Here is a 24153-nt window from a genome sequence, read left to right as displayed (position 1 = left end):
CGTGTTGTAGTAGATTACGCATGCTGTACCTCTGTAGGTAAACAAAACAAAGCACATAAGGAGAGAAAGCACTGCCTGCCTTTGCGCTTGAATGCGTGATATATATGTACGATCGTGCAGCGACTGCTATTGCAATATTTTCGCCGCATCTTGTGTTCAATCTTTCAAGCTGAATCCCGGGCATGAGATCTGCAGCGCGTTGTGCACGTGAAAATCAGGCGTTGCTGACACTTGCAAGCATGCTGCCGCTGCCGTGCTGAGTTTTAATGACGGTAATGAGCCGTCGTCGACGGACAAGCTACAGACGTGGGGTCGACCTGCCCCAAAAAAGCCTGACACATCAAAAAAAGAGAGCATCGGGGATCTATTTGACGGTAAGTGGAACAGTTGGCATGAAACGGATCGAGCGCAAATTTTTATAAGCTTTGTAATTTTGAAATCTTACCGCATGGTTTAGCTTTGTAAATTCACCCTCAGTTAGTACTTCAGATTTCTTTTGTATTATTTCCCTTACACACACCAGCCCTCATAATTTTAATCGTGGATAACGGGCATCACGTTCTTTTTGCTGTTGGATGTGTTTCACTGTCACCGCCCACAGTCAAAATATTGCATGCATGTTTGAAACATTATTGTTTTTCCAGAGTACAAGTCTGTATATGTAGGTGACAAGGCGCCAAAGGCAGCGCCACCATAATATGTCCTTGAGTACTTCGCTGATATTTACAGCAGCATGCATGCTGCATTCCGTACTCAGGAAAAAGGGAATGCTGAGCACGAAGCGTGCCATGTACTTGGACACCTAGTATATCAAGCCACACTGAGCGCTGACATCAGCACAATTAAGGAAGTGCTTGGCTGGCATAAAGGCCTGCCAGTGTACACATCAAACACAGCACAACCTGTTGGTGATGGAGGAGCATATAGCTTCATTTTTCAGGCTGAGTCCTCAAGACTAGCTTTTTTTAAATCAAGAGCCACTTGTGCAGAATCTGAAGCCGCGGTCCTTACAGCACTGACCAAAACACAAACAAAATACGCAAGGTTAGTGCAAAGCACTTTTGTGTTTTGTTTTCCTGTTATTCTTGCTGCCGTTGCACACCTGTCCTGTTTTGTGGATGCCCTTATTTCATCAGATCTTGGCACTAGTAACTGTGGTCACCTACAGATAACAGCAGAGTGGTGGCATTTAACGTTAGTTGCAACGCTTCGTTTTTCCTTTATTACTCTTCATCTGTATACCCTTACGTATCAGCACAGTAAAGAACTGTTGCATGTATTTGAGGCATGACAGCTTATTCTGATGTACTCTGGCAAGCAAACACACACCACCTTAACACTCATGGTTCATGCAAGTGTTTTTTAAATCTGTTTTAGTGCCTTTATTGCTATCTCTGAAATCACAGGTGGCATGCAGAACGGGCAGAAAGGGTATCAAGTTCCACTGCGCATCGAGTTGTCACTAGGCAACAGTTTTGAATCACTCGTCAAACAGCTGCAGCCCTCAAGGGCGCTGCAAGTCGCAGCTGTCACATATGGTGAGCACCGAATAATTTATTTGGCTCAAACAAACATATCAAAATGAATTTATTCTAATATTTCTCATAAAGTAGGTAGAAAAAAAATGAGAACGGTTCAATTCTGCTGAATCATATATGGAGTGAAAGCATTAACTGCGGGTGACCGAGCGTTCTTCTTCTTTTCCTTTTTATTTTTCTTTTCCTTTTTCTTCTTCTTCTCCTCCTTTTTTTCTTTTTCTTTGTTTCCTTTCTCTTTTATTCTTTTTCTTCTTCTTCTTCTCTTTCTTTTTCTTTTCCTTTTTCTCCTTCTTCTTAAATAAGGACACGGACACGGCACGCAGCGACGAGCGGTTAGACCTGCTCAAAAATGTTATCTCGTTGCTTATGTCTATTTCTTAGTGGAAACATTTCTTGACATGGCTCTCTTTTCTTCACAGCAAGTTAATGTGCAGACCTAAGCAATGTGAACTCCGTAGTAGCGCTACAGGCATTGTCGATTCCAGTGTAATATTCAGAAATGTTTGGTTATGTAAAAGCCTAAGCTGAGTTTCATCTTACCGTTTTCCCAGGCACTGACATGAAGCCTGAGACAAGGCAAGAATTTGAAAGGAAATACTGTGCTCGAGTAGTGCAGGTATGTTGGTACTCACATCTTTTGTGCGTACTTTGCTCATTGACAGTAAGCCTCACTGTAGTTAAGTTAATTGCAAAACAGACCTTTTAAAAGTTAATTTATTGTATAAGTGCAATAACTTTTGTTTAACTCAATAAGTTTATAAAGTGAATATATAAATAACAATTGAATATAGAACAAGCTGTTCTTGGCAAAATATTTTTAGTTTAATTTAGTAAATGAACTTAATATGCTTATTTAATAAATAATTGAATATGAAAACAAGCAGCCAGTTTTTTTAGGATTCTTACTGAAACTAGATAATGTGATAAAAGAATAGGGTATTTAATGTGTACCTCTGCTCGGATTCACACTACACAAACAGGAACATACATATGTTTGCCTTCTAAGGATAATTCTTCCTGTATAGGTATAATATCATGAAGGTTTTGTGCAGGTTGGACTAGCCATCAACTACATGCTCGTGCAAGTACTGATGGGATCCTCGAAACGAATGAGGGCATCACTGCTGGAAATAGTGTCCATACATAAGAAAAGAAGAAAACATCATCGGTAGTCAATTGTGCCGGAGCTTTGTGGAGTATCTCAAGTTTGAAGACGGCCATCTGAAGTTGTGCCACAGCCATCCATTCTTCTGTCAGGTACAGGTGGCCATCTACGTCACCATTACAGCATGCTTATTTTTTGTGTAAAGTAGGAAGCAAATCCTAACAGTTGTTGTGGAAAGGAATGAAACTTTCCTTTCAAAATACATTCCTCAACTGGAAGACTTTTACCGTTGTTTCTTTAATAAAGAAATTGTACAGTGAGCTGACGCTCACACAAGATGTCTTGCTCAATATGTGCTCACTGGATGCCGCTATGCAACCATGTTCATCTCGCCATACAGTACACAAACTCTACCTAGGGCCTTTCTATAATGCAATTGCTTGTAGAAGCTTCGACAACAATTTTGGCATTACAGACTGGTCTGAGCATGAGCATGACTCTGTAAAGAAAAGTACAACTTGTTCATCAAAAATCTATGCAGTGGTTTTTGGTTGTACAGTCCAAGTTTTCAGTATTGAATCCCAGATACAGAAGCGTAATCTGACGGAGGCAAAATGCAAAAACTGTATACTATGTGATTTGAGCATTTAATGCAGTTTTTGGAGTACTTGAAAAACAGAGCCTACAGATTCTAGTACAGTGAAATTAAAAAAAAAAAGCAAAACAGTCAAGTAAAGCTCCAAGCTGGGCTAGCTGGTTAACGTGGGTACTGCGCTAAAAAAACATGGACAAAAGAAGTGGTTGACAGGACGTGCGCAGACTCGCAACTCAATTTTAATGGCTGAAAGATGACGTATATACAGTGAATAAAAAGACAACGTTATGCCCTGAGGTCATCCAAATGCATATTAGCGCGGTCGTCTCATGTTTGCATCCAACTACTTCACCTAACAATCTGCTAGTGCAACCGAAGGATCGCTGATACAACCATGTGCTCTCTTGTCGACAGTATACGCCTCGAAAAGCTCTCGTGTGCGGCGGTCCTTATCACGGTACAAACCCTTGTCTTCTCTAGAAGCGGAAGGACCCCCCCTACCATGCTTCTCTCTTTTTTGAAAGCCCTGCAATGTTTTGCCTTGTTGAATTACTCATTCAAATGACAGATTGTTAGCATGTTCCTGTAAACGAATAATATTCCGCGCCAAGGGGAAAAATAGTTGGTGCAAGCTCGTGTGCAGGAATGCAGCCAGAATATGAAGAACTTCGAGACGGATGCGTTTTTTGCCCGTCGACAACTAGAGTAAATTTATTTATTTATTTATTTATTTATTTATTTATTTATTTATTTATTTATTTATTTATTTATTTATTTATTTATTTATTTATTTATTTATTTATTTATTTATTTATTTATTTATTTATTTATTTATTTATTTATTTACCCTCAGGGCCCGGGGGCATTACAGAGGGGAGTGGGATACATAAAAGTATATGAAAGTACAGCAAAGTTACAGAAAAAATACAGTACAAGTACACAAAAAACATGCGCAAAAGGAAAAAGGAAGACAAAACTTCAGAATGCAGTGGGGATAAGTAAAAACTATGTCCAGGAAGTAAAGGGCAAATACCATAGTAACAAGCATAGATATATTCAAAGAAAAACAATGGCTTTGCGAAATGCGTCCTTATCTGGTACACATGCGATATCATGGGGAAGGTGATTCCAACTGACACAAGTTCTAGGTATGAATGAGTCATGGAAACATTTTGTGTGACTAGATGGAACCCCAACTTTATGGCGGTGATCAATGCGCACTGTTATGTAAGATGGTCTTGTTAGTAATCTTTCTTTCAAGTAGCTGTTGTGATAAATTTTATGAAAAAGGGATAATGATGCTACTGATCTGCGGTGAGATAGAAGTGGAAGGGACAAACTTGATTTCATAGCAGTTACACTACTTGTTCTGTGATAGTTTGACAGTATGGAGCGACAGGAACGCTCCTGCACAGCTTCCAAATCGGAAACGAGTGAATCAATGCCAGGGCTCCAGACAGATGCAGGATATTCTCATTTGGAGCGTACCAGAGTTTTATAAAGCAATAATTTTAAAGAACTGGATGAACGAGAGAAATTTCTCTGAAGGTATCCTAGCATGCGGTTTGCATTATTTATGATATAGTCAACGTGGAGTTTCCAAGATAGGTTAGAAGAAACGTAAACACTTAGGTACTTGTAAGAGTACACAGTCTCAAGAGAAACATTGTTAATCTGATAAGTAGTGGGTATGCTGGAACTACGAGAAATGTGCACATGCTTACACTTATTAATATTTAATTGCATATTTCATTCCTTACACCAATCAAGAACCTTGTTAATATGAGACTGAAGGCAAGAGGCATCATTATCATCAACAATTACATGGTAAATAACGCAGTCATCAGGAAAAAGGTTAATTGAAGAAGAAATGTTAGCCGGTAAGTCATTCATATAGATGAGAAAAAAGAGGGGCCCGAGAACGGACCCCTGAGGTACCCCAGAACGGACTAGTATAGTATGTGAATCAACGTTATTTGCTGTAACGTATTGTGAACGGTTTGAAAGAAAACTGTTCAGTCATGCAAGCACCTTAGGTTCAATGTTCAGGTTATTTAATTTAAGCAAGAGAAGCGCATGAAAAGCCTTGTCAAATGCTTTAGAAAAGTCAATAAATATGCAATCTGCCTGAAGCCCGCGATCAATGATGCAATGAAGGTCATGTTTGAAGCATATTAGCTGAGTTTCGCATGAAAATGACTTACGAAATCCATGCTGGGTTATGCTGAAAAAAGAATTCGACTCTAAAAAAGAAACAAGATGCCAGTATATAACATGTTCCATGATCTTACAAAGGATGCTAGTGAGTGATATAGGACGAAAGTTGTAAGGACAATGTTTATTTCCAGACTTATGCAGAGGAGTCACCTTCCCAACTTTCCAACCATTGGGAATACAACCTGTTTCAAGAGACTGATCAAACAATTTAGCAAGGATTATAGAGCAGGATGACTTTGTGTTTATCAAAAACTTAGAATTAATATTGTCAACACCGCAGGGGAAGGAGACCTTAAGATTTTCAATAAGATTCAGAACGCCTGATACCTCAAATAGAACTGGATCCATGAGAACAACATCAAAAACAGGGTCCTCGCGATTAGCAAGAGAAACATTGTCAGAAAAAGCTGCCACGAAAACATTGTTAAGAATAGAAGCACATTCGTTAGGTGGAAACCCAACACCGTCAGAAGATGTGAGTAATATTGTGGATGTGTCTTTCTTGTTGACAATGTTCCAAAATTGTTTAGGATTGTTAATCAACATAGCAGGTAAAGTATGGTTAAAGAATGAGTCCTTGGCGCTTTTTAACGCAGCTTTGTACTCTGCAGCAGCGAGGAAATAGGATTCCCATCGTTGATTAGAATTCGACAACTTGGCAGAGCGAAACAAACGCTTCTTTTTATTGGAAAGTCTTTTCAAAAGATTATTAAACCAAGGAGATTCCCTGTTGCACCTAGAGGACCTAAGCGGCACGAAAGTTTTAGTGAAACGTTCGACGGTGTACTTAAATAATTTCCAGTTAGTGTCAACAGAACGCAGTGAGAACCCAGGTAAGTATTCGTTCAGAAATAGAGCTGGTTCGCGGTTAATGGCGTCAAAGTCGGCCCGTTTATATCTGATTGAGGTGGCTACAAGCAGGAATTTGCACATCAAAGTGCAGCAAGGAATGATCACTGAGGCCAGGCAGGTGCAAAACCGAAGAGATAAAGTGTGGTACATTAGTTAGAACAAGATCTAAAACGCTAGATGTGGATGAAGTAGTTCGAGTAGGTTTAGAGACTAGCTGTAACAGGTTGAAGTCCAAACACGTCATCAAAAACTTTTTACATTCAGTGGAGAAAGGGTTCAGATAAGGCGAAGTATCAGTCCACACGATACTGGGGTAGTTAAAGTCTCCAGCTAAGAGAATAGGCATGCTCGGATAACGTACAGTGATTAGGTTAAGGGCGTCATGTAATTCGTCAACAAAAGTCTGGCTCGAAGACGGAGTACGGTAACATATGCCCAAAATCATCCTCTTAAAATGTGCGCAAAGTTCTACCCAAACCAACTCCAAGCTATTAGAAAAATTAATAGGTGATGCAACAAAATTATCCGCGACAGCTATTAAAACTCCTCCGCCACATTTCTGACCTTTATCTAATCTAAACACATTATAACGCTTTCTACAATCAAATAGTTCCTTGTTGGCTATTTTGGAAGAAAGCCACGTTTCCGTTAGTAATACAACGCCAGCCTCGCACGAATCAATGACAGAATTAAGTTCATCGCGCTTAGGTAATAAGCTTCTTATATTGGTAAAAAGAACAGAAAGCGAGTTTACAGTACCAGGCGCCGACCCACCGCCTCTCCCACATCCCTACGACGCGGGACCTGTCGGGTCAGGTGTACCGATACTTGAATGCTGGTTGTGGTCCGGCGAAGAATCCAGGCGATCAGCATGCTTAGTATGCGACGAGCCAGATGTGACGTCACTAGTTTCACCATCAAGAAATGGTGTAGGTTCCCGAAGGTTACTTTCAATAAAAACGCAATCGCGAAAAAGGTTATAGCTGTAGCATTAGCCATTATATGCAGTTTGTTACACTAAGTTTGTAATGGTCGTCCTGTCCCTTAGCGACTTTTTCCTGGCCTGGCGTGTTTGAAACGAGTAATCTTCACTTACGTTGACACTTTTATCTATTAGTTTGGTAGACTGAGATAGAACCTGTTGCTTCGTTTTAAATGAGCGGAATTTCACGATAACAGGGCGGCATTTTTCGTCTGAGAATGCACCAATTCTATGAGAACGTTCAAACGCATCCTTTGTAAGCACTGGACTAAAGCAGCTGGAAATCATGTCTAACAGCTTTACTTCGGTTTCTTCCCATGTTTCCGATGGACTCTCAGGCAATCCAAAAAATATTAAGTTGTCTCTTCGCTGCCTGTCTTCCAGCTGAGATTGAGAAACCCGCAGTCTGGCATTTTCACGAACCAGGTTGTCCGCGAGTTCACGCAGGGATAACAACTCTCGTCGAGCTACGTCAGCGGATGATGTTTTAGTTTCAACCGCAGACAACCTCGCATCAATACCAGAAATGCTCTTCTTCATAGTTTCCTGGCATTCTTAAATCTCAGTAATGGAAGTAACTAGACGTGACTGTTCCGTTTCCATTCTAGCAGTGGGTGCGTTAACACTTTGTAACAAAGGCAACATATTATTCAGCTTTCCCTGTAGTGTTTCATCTGTTTCATTGTCTCTAGACCACGTAACAACACCAGAACCACCGGAACCAGGACCAGGGTTAAGCTCTACGTCTCCCGACTGCAAGAGCACCTGGCAACACACATCAAATGACTGCACAAGCAAACCTAGTAGCACTCGTGGGCGTGGGAACAGCAGAAGACAGGCATTACTGGACTTCTTAGCAAACATGGAAGTGTGATTACTGACCTGCATGAACAAACGCATCGTGTCAAACAACCGTAGAATGATGCTGCTCACACGCCCACTGGAAGGCGCGGGTCGCTGGCGTCCGTTTATATCCAGAGGAAATGGTGATGCCGTTGGTGATGAGCTGTACTTGTGTGAGGAAGCAATAGTCCAGGATGGTTGCCAGGACTTGTTATATCCAGCGAAGTCATCATTACGGCCGAAAACTGCAGGCGTAAATGCGGGGATGACACCTGGGGCGTCCGATGCCGTGTAGATTTGAGGACATCCCACTATATGCATGAACATATATATTATGCTGAGGCATGCAAGAGGAAAGAAAAATAAAGAGCCTCTGCCCGTGCCACATATCTGCATGAACAAACGCATCGTGTCATACAACCGTAGAATGATGCTGTTCACACGCCCACTCTTGCTGTCATCTGGAAAGCGGCTCATTGTTGAAGGCCGCTTTCCAGATGTACAGCTACACGCTAACTTTACTGCCAGTGTAAGAGAACGTCAATGCAGAACGTCGCAAAAAACGAAACTACAGGCTCTGCGACCGCAACTATCATCAGCCGGCAAGCTTGACTTGGTGAACTTTCTTCCTACCAGCCCTCAACAATCGAGGGCAGCGTTCTTTCCCAGGGTCTGAATTTCAATGTTCATCGAGCACCTGACAAGCGGAAGCTGATCTGTTCTGTAGAACTGGCCGTAAACCAACTTCCCCCGAGCGTACGAAATGAAGCACGCGCTCGAGCCATTGGGGTGCTATCGAGATGGCGCAAAGAAGCTGGGCTACCGGCAGCTTAAAGGCAAGCCATTAGGGGTTTGCGAGAAAATGCAGGCATTGTGGTCTTGCCCGGCGACAAAGGAAACTCAACGGTGCTGCTGGAAAGAAAAGACTATGAAGGAAAAATGTTGGGCTTACTGGAAAACAAAAATACCTACGTTCCTCTGTCTCGCGACCCAACAAGCAGCATACAAAAACAGCTCCAAGAACTTCTTGCCGGTCTTTTTCGGTTCGTGCCCCCTAACAAGAAGAAGCTATACTACCTTCTGTTGTGCACCAATGGCTCGGCTCCGGCAATTTACGGACTACCCAAGGTCCATAAACCTGGCGTTCCCTTTAGACCCATAGTAGACTTCACCAGGTCACCGCTGCATAAATTTACAGGATACCTGCACAAAGTACTGAGCCCCTTAGCAGGAAAATCTAGGACACACGTAACAAATTCTTCGGATTTTGTTGAAAAACTCCGTAGCTTGAAGTTGGACGCAGCTGACATGATGGTGTCCTTTGACGTAGAGTCCCTGTTCACCAGTGTGTCTATCGCTCTAGGCGTCAGCACGGGCGAAGAAGTGCTCCGAAGGGACAGTACTCTCGCTGAACGCACACCCTTTGATGTCGTCAACCTGTGTACATTGTTGCGATTCTGCCTAAGCAACACTTATTTTACCTACCACTCGAAGTTCTACAAGCAGATAGAGGGTATGGCAATGGGTGCTTTAATATTTGTCATCGCCGCTAACCTTGTTATGGAGGCTCTGGAAGAAAAAGTTCTCGCCAGTTTTACGCCAGCCGCAAAAGTATTCTACCGTTATGTGGATGACCATTTTTGCATCTTGCAAAGAGAAGACACCTCTCGATTTTTACATGCTTTAAATTCACTGGAACCGAATGTGCAGTTCACTGTCGAATTCGAAAAGCAAAACTGCCTCTCATTTCTCTACGTGCTTGTGAACCGGAAAAATCACGATCTTTCGTTCACCGTGTACCGCAAGCCCACATACACTGGACGTTATCTGGATTTTAGCTCGAACCATCCAATGGCTCAAAAGAAGTCGGTAGTTTCTTCACTTGTAACTCGTGCCAGAACGATCTGCAATGACCAAAACAGGAAGTCCGAGCTTAAGAAGGTACGGCACCAGCTTTGCAAGAATGGATATCCCACGCATTTTATTTCGAGGATTGAGAAAACGGTTTCGCAACCTAGGATGACCAATTCCAAGACTTTTTCGGCCAGCGCAAGGATTTATTATATGCGTGCTGTTAGCGAAGCTCCTTCCCGCGTATTTTCAAACTATGACTTGCGCATTGAACCCGTGCCGACCTGCAAGCTTCGCAATATACTTGTTAATGCTAAGGACCCCCTGCCTTCTGTTTAATTCCCTGGAGTGGTCTATAAGATACCCTGGGGCGATTGCAGTGAAGTTTATATCGGTGAAACTGGGAAATTCACACGAAGATTGAAAGGACACCAGCGTGACGTCCGAAATAATAAGATTGCTGCAAGTACACTGGCAGAGCCCGCGCACAAGACGGGGCACCAAATTGCTTGGGACAATCTTAGCTAAAGAAAAGAATCTGACAACGCGGCTGCTGCTTCAGTCGTCTTTCATCCAAACGCCAACTGGAGTCATGAATCGCACAACAGGAAACATGCCATTAATCTATTCACAATCATTACGTCACCAGCTTCTCCTGTAAATTTCCATTCCCTCGCCTTGTCCGCATGATTGTGATCAAGGAGCCCGTAGGGGTTCCGAAACGTCTTCTTTTTTTATGTTAACTTGGTGAGTGACTGTAATTCTTTTTACTCAGCTACCATGCCTGGCCAGACGAACCTTCGTCGAACCCTTTACTACTATTATTATAACGTCCCTTCTGCCCCCCAACATATACACGCTCAGAAGAAAACGGAATTGCGTACACCGCAGCGCACACGTAGGGAACAAACCATGACTTCTGGTTCACATGGCAAACAAATGAGCTAAGAATAGACGCCTTTTCAATTTTTGCAGCACACGTGAACATAAACGGTCCATTTTCAAGGGCGCATAAAGCACAATTTTGAGCCCCATAACGTTCCGCAGCATTCTTTAAATTGTGGGCCACCTTGTGCCGGTAAAGTATCGCAACCAATTTCTTCCGGTTCCTGTCAAAATCTCGAGGAAATGCATTTAAATTACGTTTACTCTTTTTAATCAATTTCTCGCAGGCTGCCGCAATCACAGAGCTCGGGTAACCAGCACTATTCAGTCTAGTTACTTGATGTCCAACGCTCTCCACCACTGCGTTGTCGCAAGAGGTTTGTATTTTCACTGTTTTTGAATGCCATGAAGAAAAATTGAAGGGTGCTTTCATAGATCTAGGGCAAAAAAAAAAAAACAGCAAGTGTGGACGGCTTCGAAGCGCTAGAGAATATCCAAGAACTGCAATTACTTTTCTTGGGGCAACTAAGCTCTGAAATTTAAACCTCAACCGCATTCCTTAAAAACCCTTTTTGCTTCACGAACGCGGTATATGAGCCCTGAGTTCCCTCCGAGCACGCATCGGGAGCAGACGCGTTTCACGAAAGCTCCCGCGCCTCTCGGCGCAAGTCGCGGCCCATCGCCTCGAGCGGGGCTCCAGTTTCCTGGAAAAGCGTCTGCGGCTGGCGAACCTCGCGCTGCCGCGGCGGCTCCAGGGCATCGGGCGGCGCTGCAACCATGGCGGACTCGCAACCTGAGATACGAGGCTACGACCCCGAGAGCATGGTATGGTCTACCATTCCTGCTACAAGCGGCACGCCGGAGTCGCACCAAATCCTCAAGAGCGCCGCGCTTGCTGCCGCGGTCGCTCGCCGAGCGAGGGGCGGCAATGCCCTACTGGCGCCCACCGCCGACGCGGCCTCCGCGGTCGCGGGCGCCATTGACTCTCGGCGCGACAACATCACGCCAAAGCGGTTGGTGTCCTGGAGACCGCTTCCGCTACCGAAACCTGCAGACACGGACTTCGTCGTGGTCGTGAAGCCCAGAACACGAGTCTCCTTCGCAACACTTTTTCCGGAAAACAGCCTCGGACGAGCGTTCGTCGCCTACCTCGGGACGGCCGCGGCTCGCGCCATCACTGTTGTTCCGGTAAGCGATCAGAACATCGTCCTCATTTACACCTCACACCCGAAGATTGCCGATGGGGTCATAGGTGATTTCGCCATAAACTCGCCATACGGTGTGGTGCCTCTCGTCGGACACCTCCGTTCGGATGATCGCAACATCTGCTACGGGGTAGTCACCATCCGAAGCACCGATACTGAAGCCATGCTCCGTGAGAGCCTCCATTGGCGGGATGGAGAAATCCTACACGTAAGGAAACTGGGCGCTTCGAACAAAGGGCGGCTTACCTTCATCGGCAAAGTGAAGCCGAAGTACGTGCACTATGATGCATTACTTATTCCGGTCCAAACCTATAAAAGAACTCTGCCTGCATGTACACTGTGTGGTGCCATCGGACATCGACAGGACGCGTGCCCAGGCCCAAACACTGAAGCATGCGGACTTTGTAGCTCGGCCGCTAAACTCGTCGACGGTGTGCGCGCACCGCATGAGTGCACGCTGAGATGCTCGTTATGCGCCGGCCCTCATGTCACCGGGGACCGCGCGTGTAAGGCCAGATACCGTAAACCCGCACTTTCGACCCCGGCCCCACCAGGGCCCAACAACAAAAGCAAGAAAAAGAAGAAAAAATCAAGAGCAAAGAAGAAACCGAAACGCGATGGGGAACGCACCAACGACGACCCCCCGTCCAACTCGCCGCCCCAATCCCAGGACCCGCCACCAGGCGCGGGGGAAAAGGAGCAGGCCCGACACGGGCCAAATCATCGTGGACCTACCTCCAAGGTGACAGATGGGAAGCAGGGTCCACCTCCACCTGCTCAAGGACGAGCGGGTGCCGCCAACAAGGCATCCAAACCGGGGAACAAGCAATCTTGGGCAGACCGAGTGCAGCAAGGATCACAGGTGAGCAGTACGGGCAAGGTAGCCCCCCCTCTGAACCCCCCACCCCCACCCAAAATGCCATCCAAATCACAAGAGCAACTTGAAATCGCGGCCTTACGCGAACAAGTAGAAAGCGTAACCCGCAAACTGGCTTTGACAGAACAAAGCCAGACAAAATCCGCTCCACCCCCTACCTCTAGGACGGCCGAGACGGGGGAAACCATCCCTTCGGGGCAAGCGGCTCTGCGGCCAGATCAGTGCACTATAGAGGCGAGGTTGAGCGCCATAGAAGCCCAGATCGCGGCACGTTTCAATGCCCAAGAGGCACAATTCACAGCTGCCCTTCAAGCCATAGTAGATGGGATCCCGAGCCTCATAGCAGCTCAGCTTCCTAAACCGCCTGCTAAACCTGTCAGCAAGACCCGCAAGCCGAGGTCTGTTAAGCGCATCTCAACCAACGGCGCGCACAGCAAAATCGCCAGAATTCAAACACCCTCGGAGGACGAAGACTCATTGATGGAAAACGAGGCCCTACATACGGCAGTGGACCGTAGGGCAAACCCTGACGGCTCCCCTCTCCTCCAGGGTGTGTCGCAAAATTTAAGTGAGCAACATGGCGGGCGACAGTAGTAAAAGCCGGTACTCGCACAAAAATTCGGTCTCAACCACAATTCTTCAGTGGAACTGTAGGGGTTTCCGCGCACGCACTAAGCAGGCCGCCCTTCGGTTACTCATAACAACACTCCCAGAAATGCCCGCGGTGGTAGCCCTCCAGGAGCCGGGAGAGGGTGCCACACTGACCAATTATACGGTCTATCAGCGGGATGCGCAGACTGCCCTCTGCGTCAACAAAAATTTTACGGCTATCCCGGTCGATTTGGACTGCACTACGGCCTGTTCATACGTTATGGTGACCCTCCTTCCGCTTAGGAAACAGGATCCTTCACTACATGTACTCAACATATACAGTTCACCTAAACTTCCCAATGTAACATACACCGACATATTTAGCAAAGCCCTGGCTTTAAGTGGCAGGAAGGGAACCCCTCATAATAGCTGGGGATTTCAATGCACCCAGTACTCTCTGGGGCTACCGTAGGGAGGAGAAATGCGGACGAAAGCTGGCGGAGCTTATTTCCACGTTGGGCCTAACCCTCCACACGGATCCTGCTCTGCCCACTCGGATAGGTAACTCAGTGACACGGGACACATGCCCAGACCTTACATTTACCAAAAACATAAGATATGCGGAGTGGCACAACACCGAGGAAACACTTGGGAGCGACCACTGCATCCTCATCACAACACTCCGCACTAAGCCTCTTACACGCTCCCACCAAAAAGCTAAACTCCCAGACTGGACACGTTTCCGATCGGAGTATAATAACTCTGAGCCTATAGCCCAACAGGGTTATGAATCCTGGTCTCAAAATTTGATGGCCCAGCTTCATAAGGTTGAACAACAGGTTCAACTCTCGGAGGCAACGCCAGCGGTGGACAACCACCTCTTGCACCTCTGGGAGGCCCGGCATAGCCTCATCCGCCGATGGCGCCGGCAGAAGCATAACCGCAAAATCAAAATTAGAATAGCGGCACTCACCCAAGAGGCAGCCGAGTATGCGGCCCAACTCGCTGACTCAAACTGGGTAGACCGCTGCAACACCGCGGCTCGACAAATGTCGAATCGGAGCACATGGCGCCTGTTCCGCGCATTGATTGATCCGAACCAAACACGCAACGAAACCCAGAAACACCTTCAGAGAGCTATTCACGCTTTTCATGGGGACACCACTAAATTGGCTACAACGCTGAGAGACAAACATCTCTGTAGCATCCAGGACTCCCGCGGGTCGGCATACTCATATGCAGGCTCTGAGAATGAGGAGCTGGATAGACCATTCCAGCTCCACGACCTAAAAGCGGCACTGGCAAAAATGAAACGTGGTACAGCCCCCGGATGGGACAGAGTGACGGTTAAGCTCCTTGCTAACCTCCCGGACTCGGCATACCTGAGCCTTCTACACTATTTCAATGCCATATGGGAAGGGTGCACACCTCTCCCAATGGATTGGAAAACCGCATTAGTCACCTTCATACCGAAACCCGGAAAAGCCATCAACATCGAAAGCCTTCGACCCATTTCATTGACTTCTTGTTTGGGGAAGTTGATGGAAACCATGGTCAGGGACCGACTCTCTCAATATCTAGAGCTTAAACCCGCCTTTGCGGACACAATGTGCGGTTTCCGCCCACACCGGTCCGCGCAGGACGTCCTGCTCCAACTTCACAAAGAAGTCTTGGCTCCGGTCGAATACCCCATTAGCGACAAGGTGGTCCTCGCCTTGGACCTCAAAGTGGCCTTCGACAATGTAACCCACGACATCATCCTCACACATTTGTCGCAGACAAACTGTGGACACAACACGTTTAGGTACATCCGTCAGTTCCTCACTGATCGGCAAACCTATATACGTATCCAAGACCAGGAGCATGGCCCTTACCCTTTGGGTACGCGAGGAACTCCACAGGGAACGGTCCTCTCTCCCCTCCTCTTTAACCTCGCCATGGCTCACCTCCCCCCATTGCTTAATGATGTCCCAGGCATCAGGCATGCTCTGTATGCCGACGACATCACGCTCTGGGCAACACATGGGTCGCTAGGGCAGATCGAGGCCAACCTGCAACAAGCGGCGACTATCGTGGACAGATATGCTCGTCGCTGTGGCCTGGAATGCTCTCCGACCAAATCAGAATTCGTACATCTCCGGCCCAACCCGAAGTGTACCACTAAAATTGCCCTTGCCCTTGCTAGCGGCCCCATCCCTGAACGAAATGAGATAAGAGTGTTGGGACTCTTTATTCACTGCAATCGCAATATTGACACAACCTTGCAGAAGCTCCGCAAGATTGGAGACCAGGTGGGCCGCATGGTCCGTCGGGCATCTAACAAGCGGGGGGGGGGGGGGGGGTTACGATGCAAAGACGCCTTGAGGCTGGCCAATGCATTCGTGACCAGCCGGATACTCTATCCGGCACCCTACCTCCACTTGCGGAAATGCGATGAGAGCGCCCTAGAGGTGATCCTTCGCAAAATTTATAAGCGCGCCCTCGACCTCCCCATAACGACGTCCAATCAAAGGCTCATTGCTCTAGGAATGACCAACACGTTTTCAGAGTTGCAGGAGGCGCACTTAAGCAACCAATACTTGCTGTTAAGCAAATCACCTGCAGGCAAACGCCTCCTAGACCGCCTGCACATTGCTTACGATGCGCGAACAAAGGAACGAACCGAAGTTCCAGAGGACTGGCGCTACGCGCTTAAGGTTCGACCTCTACCACAAAACATGACAAAGGAGACTCACGAGAGGCGTCGCATAGCGCGTGAGGCGAACCTAAAAGAGCGCTACGGCTCTCGTCACGGAGTCCTCTACACGGATGCTGCTGGCCCACACCATGGAGGGTGGTACACAGCCGCGGTCATCCACCAGAACACATACATTCAGGGACTCACTTTCCGCACCCCAAACATCACACACGCAGAGGAGGTCGCCATAGCGCTGGCCGCTGCAGAGCATGACTCCAGGGTTATCATCACTGACTCCCGGGGAGCTTGTCGAAATTTAGAGCAAGGGCGCATTTCGCAACGCGCCGCCGAAATCCTCCGCAGATGCGAGTACCGGGATCGCCCGGACACACGTGTCGTCATCTGGGCCCCAGCACATGCGGGACTCGAGGGGAACGAGGCCGCAGACGCCTCAGCCCGCGCGCTTAACCACCGGGCATCGCCTCAACTCCCGCCGCTTGAGGAACTGGAACCCAATCCGGCCATTACCTACAAAGAAATTGCTGACTTGTACAAAACTCGACACTGTCTTTTTCACCCCCCCCCCCCGCTAAAGGACTAACTAAAACTGAGGAGCGCTGGCTCCTTCGTCTATACACCAATACAGTTCTGTGCCCGGCAGTACTGCAGTATTTCAATCCGGCTTTTAATGGCGAATGCCCGCACTGTGGGTGCACATTTTCTTATGTGTACCATATGGTGTGGGCTTGCCCCTCTAACCCCGCTTACTCCCCTTTCCCTTCACCCACCCGAGAGAGCTGGGAGGTGGCCCTGCTCGGCTGCTCTACCTTGGAGAGCCAACGTGCTCTCGTGGCTAGGGCCCGAGCTGCCGCGGAAGCCACAGGAGTCCCGGACTAGGGGCCCCTCCTAAACTTTGTAAGAGGCTGGCCCTTAAGGCCTGCCTCCCACTTTTTTTTTCTCTCTCTCTCATGTAAATATTATCTAATAAATGTTTTTCACCACCATATCAGCCCTCCTTTGTTAAAAAAACAGGTAGTTGTCCACATAGCGAAACGCGTTTTCCGTCTATAGGCTGTCATAGATGGCCCTAGTTATTTATTTATTATTTATTTATTTGTTTACTGTTTATTTATTATTTATTTATATATTTATGACACCTCTGACAGTAAAATGTTGCTAAAGGCCGGTGCTACTCTGGAACCAATACAGACTTTAGACTTTTGATTGAATGGCTGACCTCACCAGAGACGTGTGCAGAACAAAACAAAGAAAACAGTTTCAAAACGCTTCTGCAAAAATACCGCACCGGAGAATAAACTTCTGCTCGTCATTAAGTTCAGTAATGCACTCCTTTACAGCAATCATAAGTTCAGGTTGGGGTATTGCATAAAACAGTTTCAACATCGATACTGAACGCATGGCAACCGCCTGGGTTACTGTCCTTAAAGGGGTCGTGAAACGTTTTCCAGAAATTTTGCACGGCTTCGTTAAATGGAATCCTTATCCTGCATTATATAATATACCTCGAATCGTTCCATCGCCCGCGTTGATTTAATAGCGACAAAAACCGAATTTCGGTTTCCTAGCGCGCGTCCTCCTCAACTCAACAGATGCGTCATAGCACTAAGCCAATGAGAAGCTCCCGTTGCCGGAGCCTGCTGAGCGAAAGTTGACCGAGCTAGGTGTACTTTAGAGGTTCTAATTGTGCCCTACTCTACGCTCACACGGGGTTTTTTAATATGGCCGACGTCCCAGGTTCCAGTCGCTGCTATAGTGAACTAAAATATAGTCGCTACCGTTAAAACATGGTTACATCGTGGGCTTTGAGCTACGCCGACGGAACGTTTCGGGTACCAGGTCGGCGAAGATGGAGCCTGCGACCGGTACAGTAACACTTGTGTCGAGAGGCCGCGGTAACCGCGGGACAACGGCTTGCAGAAGCACGGCCGGTCTCAATGCGCGCGCTCCCGGCGCGCATTGAGACCAGCCGTGGCAGAAGCCCCGACCGCCAACCTCCCGATCCCAGCCGTTTCGGAGCTACGCATTGGTATGTATGTCCGAGTCTTGCAGCCTAGCCTACGTTCGACCGTTGCGAGAGTGCACAATCGCTAACCGAAGCTTTCGAACAGGTGCAACTGCGGGCGGTGCGTGCCGATGCCAACTGCTCTTGAGAGCATCTGGCGAGATCCCGGCGGCGACTACGTAGTTGAAGCAGCCGTCTGGGTGTTACACATCATCCGCGTTTACTCCAAATGCTTCTTAATCATGGACTGCTAGTCGAGAACACAAGGTCAGAACCTCGAGCGAAAGGCGACATAACTTGAACAAGCGGCCGCCTGTTTTTCATTTTCTCGAGCAAGAAACGCTGTAATGAAATCTAATGCGGAAGACAGTGCTAATAAAAGAAAGCTTCCCCTTTAACGTTACTTACTTGCGATCATCTACACTGTCTACAGTGGCGATATTGCGCCACGTTAGCGCGAACACAACATCGCTGGTTTTCATATTTTTCTTGTTTTCGTATAAGGTGCGCATGAGCACGACGTTTCACCATGCAGGTTAGTGGTTTGCTTAATTCCATGCACGAGTAAATGAAAACACACGCATCTGATAGTGCGAACTTGCTACATGGAAAGGGCATGCACATTGATGTGAAGTAACGGCAAAAAAAAACGCTGTTCGGACACATTTACTTGTTTTGTTAGCCAGGTATGACCTTCAACAAGTGCAGCACTTCAAAATATGAATACATAAGGAATGCCACAAGAAATGCAGTAAATAAGTACAAGAGCAACCTCATTTCGGAGGAGTCTGTACTAAGTGAAATTGCATGTAGTGAAGTAGCCTGTCTCCTACAGAAGCCGTGGGAAAATGCACTAAAAAATGACATAGAAGAGAAAAACACACAGAGCAGGACTGGCTTCTACAGACGATCACTAACTAGCCCGACAACTCTTGTTATAGCCTGTCCCCACTTGCTGTTAGAACAATCACCTTACCAGCACAAGTTTTATTTGCTAGTTGTTTTTTTACCCACTTGCATTAGGTGACAGTGTTGCATAGTGTGCAAATATAATTAAAAAAATTGTCTGACTTCACTGATACCATCATCAACACCTCCACACAGTAAACTTCTCCAAAATTCTTACATGTGCTGAAATGTTGCAACAAAAAAAAAAAGAAGAAAGACGTTCTTCCAAAGGCCAGTACACCGAAACGTCCACAGCGTGAGTAAGTGTTGGAAATGTTACAGTTAGCAAATGAAGTTATAGAATAGTTTTGCTGCACTTGCAGAAATTTTGGCACGTGGCGTGTTGTGGGGAAACAACTGAGAGCCGTTAACAGAAGTGGACTTGTCGTTTATGGCTCCTCCGAATAGAATGACTCCATGCACAGGGATGCTTAAGGCATAAGTCGCATACTCAACATCTTCGTGCTATGCGCATGATATCAGCGTTCACGTTGACATCGGCCACAGCACTAGTATACAGGGTGTAAGACGACTACCAGGTTTTGTCAGTCAAAAGCTGCATTACCTTCAGGCATTATTTTGCTGCAGTAGCAAATTGTGATTGCACTGCAGTTCTAATATTTGGTGGGTCTCATTTTCTCTCAATCACCTGCAGCAGAATTCAAAGTTTGCCATACTTCCAGGGAGAATAAATTGACAGTGAAAGTTACACGGTACAGCTTCTGTTAGACGGGAATTAATTGTACAGATGCATGAATAACTTTCAAATTTGTAAAAGACCTAAACCACATTTTCATTTTGCTATGCTGAAAAGTGAATATTGCTTTTTCTCTTGTCAACAGGAGGCACCGCTACATCTGCTACAGCCAGCTTGCGCACTGGCATTGGTGATGCCTCAGCAGACATCACAGTAAAGTCCTCCCTATTTTTGATGCAAGCCAAACAAGGGAAAGGTTTCCATCTGACAGTTACACTGGTTTCCAGTTTGCACAAGGTTTGTAGAGTCATCACCTTATTCATTCTGAAACAAGCCAGAAAACATGAGAAGAGAGAACTGCGGGACAGCTGTACTAATAACTGAAATTTTACTAAAGGACAGAGGCAAAAGAAGACTTGCACAGAGATGCACATGTAAAAAAGACTCCAAAAGACTGTTGACCAACTTCTTAGCCACACACACGTCCTTAGCCTTTGCAGTATAGTGTGCCTTTGGATTTGGATCTGTGGCTTCCCTTTAACGAGTGGTCCTTGACCTTAAGGAATTTGATTCTTTTAGATGGTTTTTTAGACCCTTTCTGCTTTCCACGCTTTCACTGCTTTAGGGTTTTTCGTGCACACGTGCATTTCTGTGCGAATCTTCTCTTGCCTCTTTCCTTCAGTAACATTTCAGTTGTTAGTCAAACTTTGTCTTGTGCTCCTCTCTTCTCACGTGTTTCGTCTTCTGGCTGGTGTTAAGATGAATCAGTGCCAACTCATCCTGTTGTTAGTCTTGTTGATATCACTAGCCTGACTACACCCACTGCTGGGCAAATGCCTCTCCTATATCCACCGAATAACCCAATCCTGTGCCAGGCGCATGATTCCCGCAACCTTCCTAATTTCATCTGCCTGCCCGAGTTTCTGCCGCCTCCTGCCACACTTGCCTTCCCTTAGAATCTACAAGACATATATAGGCTCACTTAGAATGAATTGTGTGTACTCAATCCCTACCTATACCTTTTTCGGATGCATTTTTTAATTTTTTTTTTAGGCACTGACCTCAACACGTCATGATTGTAAAGCTGTATATACCCATTTGTATATTTAGGAGAGAGGAAGACAGCGAAGAAGCATGAATAAAAGATGTCTTGCTCTAGGTCAACTGCCCTCTAGCCTAAAATTTTGAATGCACTGATGAACCTCCGGCCAACCAATAAATTATTTTGAAAGCAACATGTCTCTCTTTAACACTCATTTGGTAACATTAGAGAATGCCCAAATGTACTACAAAGTGGTGGTCCTTGTGGCACTGACAAACCTAGATTTTCTAGTTGCCGCGTTCACCTTTACATGGCCTCGAAAAATAGTGGCTCATGGGGATTAGAAAAATCGAACGGTTTTCTGCAAAGCTGCTTTTAAAGGTGGCCACTGTTTGCAGCTCATTCAGAAGCAAGCCAACATAATCTGCAATTAAGTAGACATGCATACAATAATATGTGCCTTATCCTTTGAAATGTATCATACATTAACCAGTCATAAAACAGCATGCTGGAAAGATATGTATAGTAAAGCCTTTTTCGTTGATGATCATACCCATAGTTTGCATGGAAACATCTGCACTGGAACCTGAATGACGCTGAGTTAATTGGCCTGTTGGTTGAATATTCCACCAATTAAAATGTTGGTAATACAATGAACTTCCTCGGTGTTGGGGTCAAGTCTGGAAATATAAAGTTGGGATGGTTTAATTGTGCAATCTTTTGCTGCTGAATTCACTGCAGGCTAGAATGTAAGAGGATTAAAGGGCAGCTGTAGATGTAAGGGCAGCCCACATTGTCACTGCTACTTATGTGTCCTAGTGCACATATCTACATAACGTGCATGTTTTGCTAGTAAGCAATGTAACCACAGATTTGCAAAGCTCCAAGAATGCTACACTGATGCTGTCTGAGTAGCTGCTTGTGTCGCTAAATATTGTGAAAGCCTCTTGATGGAACGAAAACTGCTTGGTGAATACGTATGCAGAATAAGGTTGGTCAGGAGAGTACGTGATATGTACACCTTCAAACCTTCGAAATTTAATCACACAAGCACAGATTATATGATACTCATACAAATTGTAAAATATAAAGGAAGGAATTGAACTGAAGACTTCTCGGTTCGACAGTCCAAACTTCTGCTACATGTGCTTTGGTGCACACCCATATGAGCACCACTCCCAGTACTCTTTAACATGTACATAGAAGTGCAGGTGCTTGGGATAAACCTTGGCTGCCGCAATGTACCTCAAACAATGGCATGGTAGCCAGAACAGCAGGTTGGGCTTGTTGGTTTTTCATCCTGAGGTAACAGCGCGAAATGTGGACGGGAGCACACGACGAGAAGACGACGAGACATTGTGTCGTCTTCTCGTCTTGTGCTCCCATCGACGTTTTGCGCTGTTACTTCAGAACGTCACGTGCCTGCCCAATATCTACATAATTGTTATACGAACCACTCTGTGTGTATTTACGACTACTTGCACAACACCGTTGCCACCCACTGATGACGAGCAGCTGAACAGCAGTTTTTCACGTGCACTCCGCTGCCATCAATCACAAATGCTAGCACGCTACGACTTCACATATCACCCCACCCAACCTCTGTGTGTAATGACTCAACCTTTGGTGCGTTTGCATGTTCTCGGGATACTGAAGAAATCCATGGTACCACTTAGTAGATTCAAGCAACGTAATCTGGCATACATCTGGTGAGAATATTAGAACTATATCCACGTATACACAGATAGATCTGTATCACCACAAGCGTCACCTACAACTGTAGTGATGCCAGCTCAGAACACGACTTATTATTTTTTTTAGGGCATAATTCTCCACGAACCGCTGCTGAGCTTGTGGCCCCTTGGTAAGAGGCTTTCCACATCTGTGTGAAACCACTTCAGAAGTGGTGTGCATTCACAGTTTCAAAGCCTGCATTACAAATGTTTGGAAGTTTCCAAAACCGCACCCTTACCAGCCTTTGGCACTATACGTCACTGAGTTCCTTATACCTGCTTGTGCTGAAGGCCACAAGATAGTGCTTTAGTGGATCCATGCACACTGCAGGCTTGATGGAAATGAACAGGCCGATGCTGAAGCAAACGGCACCCTGAGCAGTGGCCTCCAAACAGTTGTGCATATTACTAGAACAGATACCACTTGTCTTCTTTCGAGCTTTATCAGGAGTGCGGCAGTGGCTTATTGAGCCTAGCCAGACACTCGAAACAGTAATCTTAGAATGCTCGACTCGACGTCATTTTCTGTTCTGTGTGGAATTATATGCCATATGCATGCTTTCTCCATAGACTGCACTTAAATGTGGTTTCACACACAAATATTTATACTTAATTGGACAGGCGGACTGCCCAGAATGTTCCACATGTGACATTACGGAGACTGTGGAGCGTGTACAAGTGGTGTGTCCCAGTATATGTGTGCAAAACAATAACTCGAGTTACTTCTTTGAAGTGTTTTGGCAACAGGCCTCTCTCAGAGGACGTATTGGCTGGTTGGCCAGTAATGGAAAGCTCTACAGGCAGTGCAGGCTTTCTGCTGCTTCTTGCATGGCACAGGACCTGACTCGTGACTGTGGTGCAAGTTACTATTCCTGTATATATTTTAATCGAGTCACGATCCTCTTTGTTCTTCTCTTCATTTTTCCCTGTACAGAGTAGCAGGTCAGATATTAAACTTTTAAACCAATCTATCTGCCTTTCCAATCAATTATACTTGCGTGAATGTATTTCTCCTGGATGGTTGATCTGGTAATCAAACCATAGTAATGCAAGGACATGGGGCGTATGACCTTTTGAGGTGAACAATTTTTACCCTAGAAATGTCTTTTTAAATGATGTGAAGGATTCTGAGCTCTGCTCAACATGATCCTCCTCTTTGGAGTCTAAGGCATCAGATTCTATGGGACTAGATGAGTGCTTCGGAACGAACATGATCAAAGCGGAACCAAGGGGCCTGTCCTGGGTGGTACGGTATGCTGGTAGGGGAACCTGTTATGCTGGCCTCATGGTATCGTTCAAAATAAAAAAAAAATCCAAATAGCGCATATTACTGCTATGAGAGCAGTGTGGCAGGAAACAATCACATAGTACTGGTGACTTCTGCGAGTCGAGTAGTTCTCAAATAGGCATATCTGTAAGGCTACAAATCGCAACTACTTTTACTACTTTTATTACGCAAACTTACCTCAGACCGCCTACACTTTTCTGCCAG

General features: G+C 45.9%; 2 protein-coding genes and 1 long non-coding RNA gene across 3 annotated transcripts; all 3 read left to right on the top strand.

Moving 5' to 3' along the window:
• Positions 1–271: 271 nt before the first annotated feature.
• On the top strand, positions 272–2929 carry LOC146197768 (uncharacterized). Its single transcript, XM_084596516.1, has 4 exons — positions 272–374; positions 1407–1538; positions 2090–2154; positions 2591–2929. The coding sequence occupies exons 2-4, from the start codon at positions 1412–1414 to the stop codon at positions 2708–2710; spliced, it is 312 nt and encodes a 103-aa protein (XP_084452642.1). The 5' UTR covers positions 272–374; positions 1407–1411; the 3' UTR covers positions 2711–2929.
• Positions 2930–11645: 8716 nt separating this feature from the next.
• Positions 11646–17115, top strand: LOC146197767 (uncharacterized). Its single transcript, XM_084597237.1, is given in 5 exon segments — positions 11646–12243; positions 12628–13464; positions 13520–13941; positions 13943–16795; positions 16798–17115. Coding segments are annotated over 5 exon segments (5028 nt in total).
• Positions 17116–17967: 852 nt separating this feature from the next.
• Positions 17968–21115, top strand: LOC146197766 (uncharacterized). Its single transcript, XR_014705679.1, has 3 exons — positions 17968–18265; positions 20032–20183; positions 20940–21115. It is a non-coding gene; the product is annotated as an uncharacterized LOC146197766 (long non-coding RNA).
• The last annotated feature ends 3038 nt before the right edge of the window (positions 21116–24153 follow it).

The sequence above is a fragment of the Amblyomma maculatum genome, chromosome 3 (genome assembly GCF_055883805.1).
Source record: "Amblyomma maculatum isolate TAMU_Amacu chromosome 3, ASM5588380v1, whole genome shotgun sequence".
NCBI classification, from domain to species: Eukaryota; Metazoa; Arthropoda; class Arachnida; order Ixodida; family Ixodidae; genus Amblyomma; species Amblyomma maculatum.
Note: the sequence above shows the minus strand (reverse complement) of the source record. Positions and strands in the feature narration are given on the sequence as shown.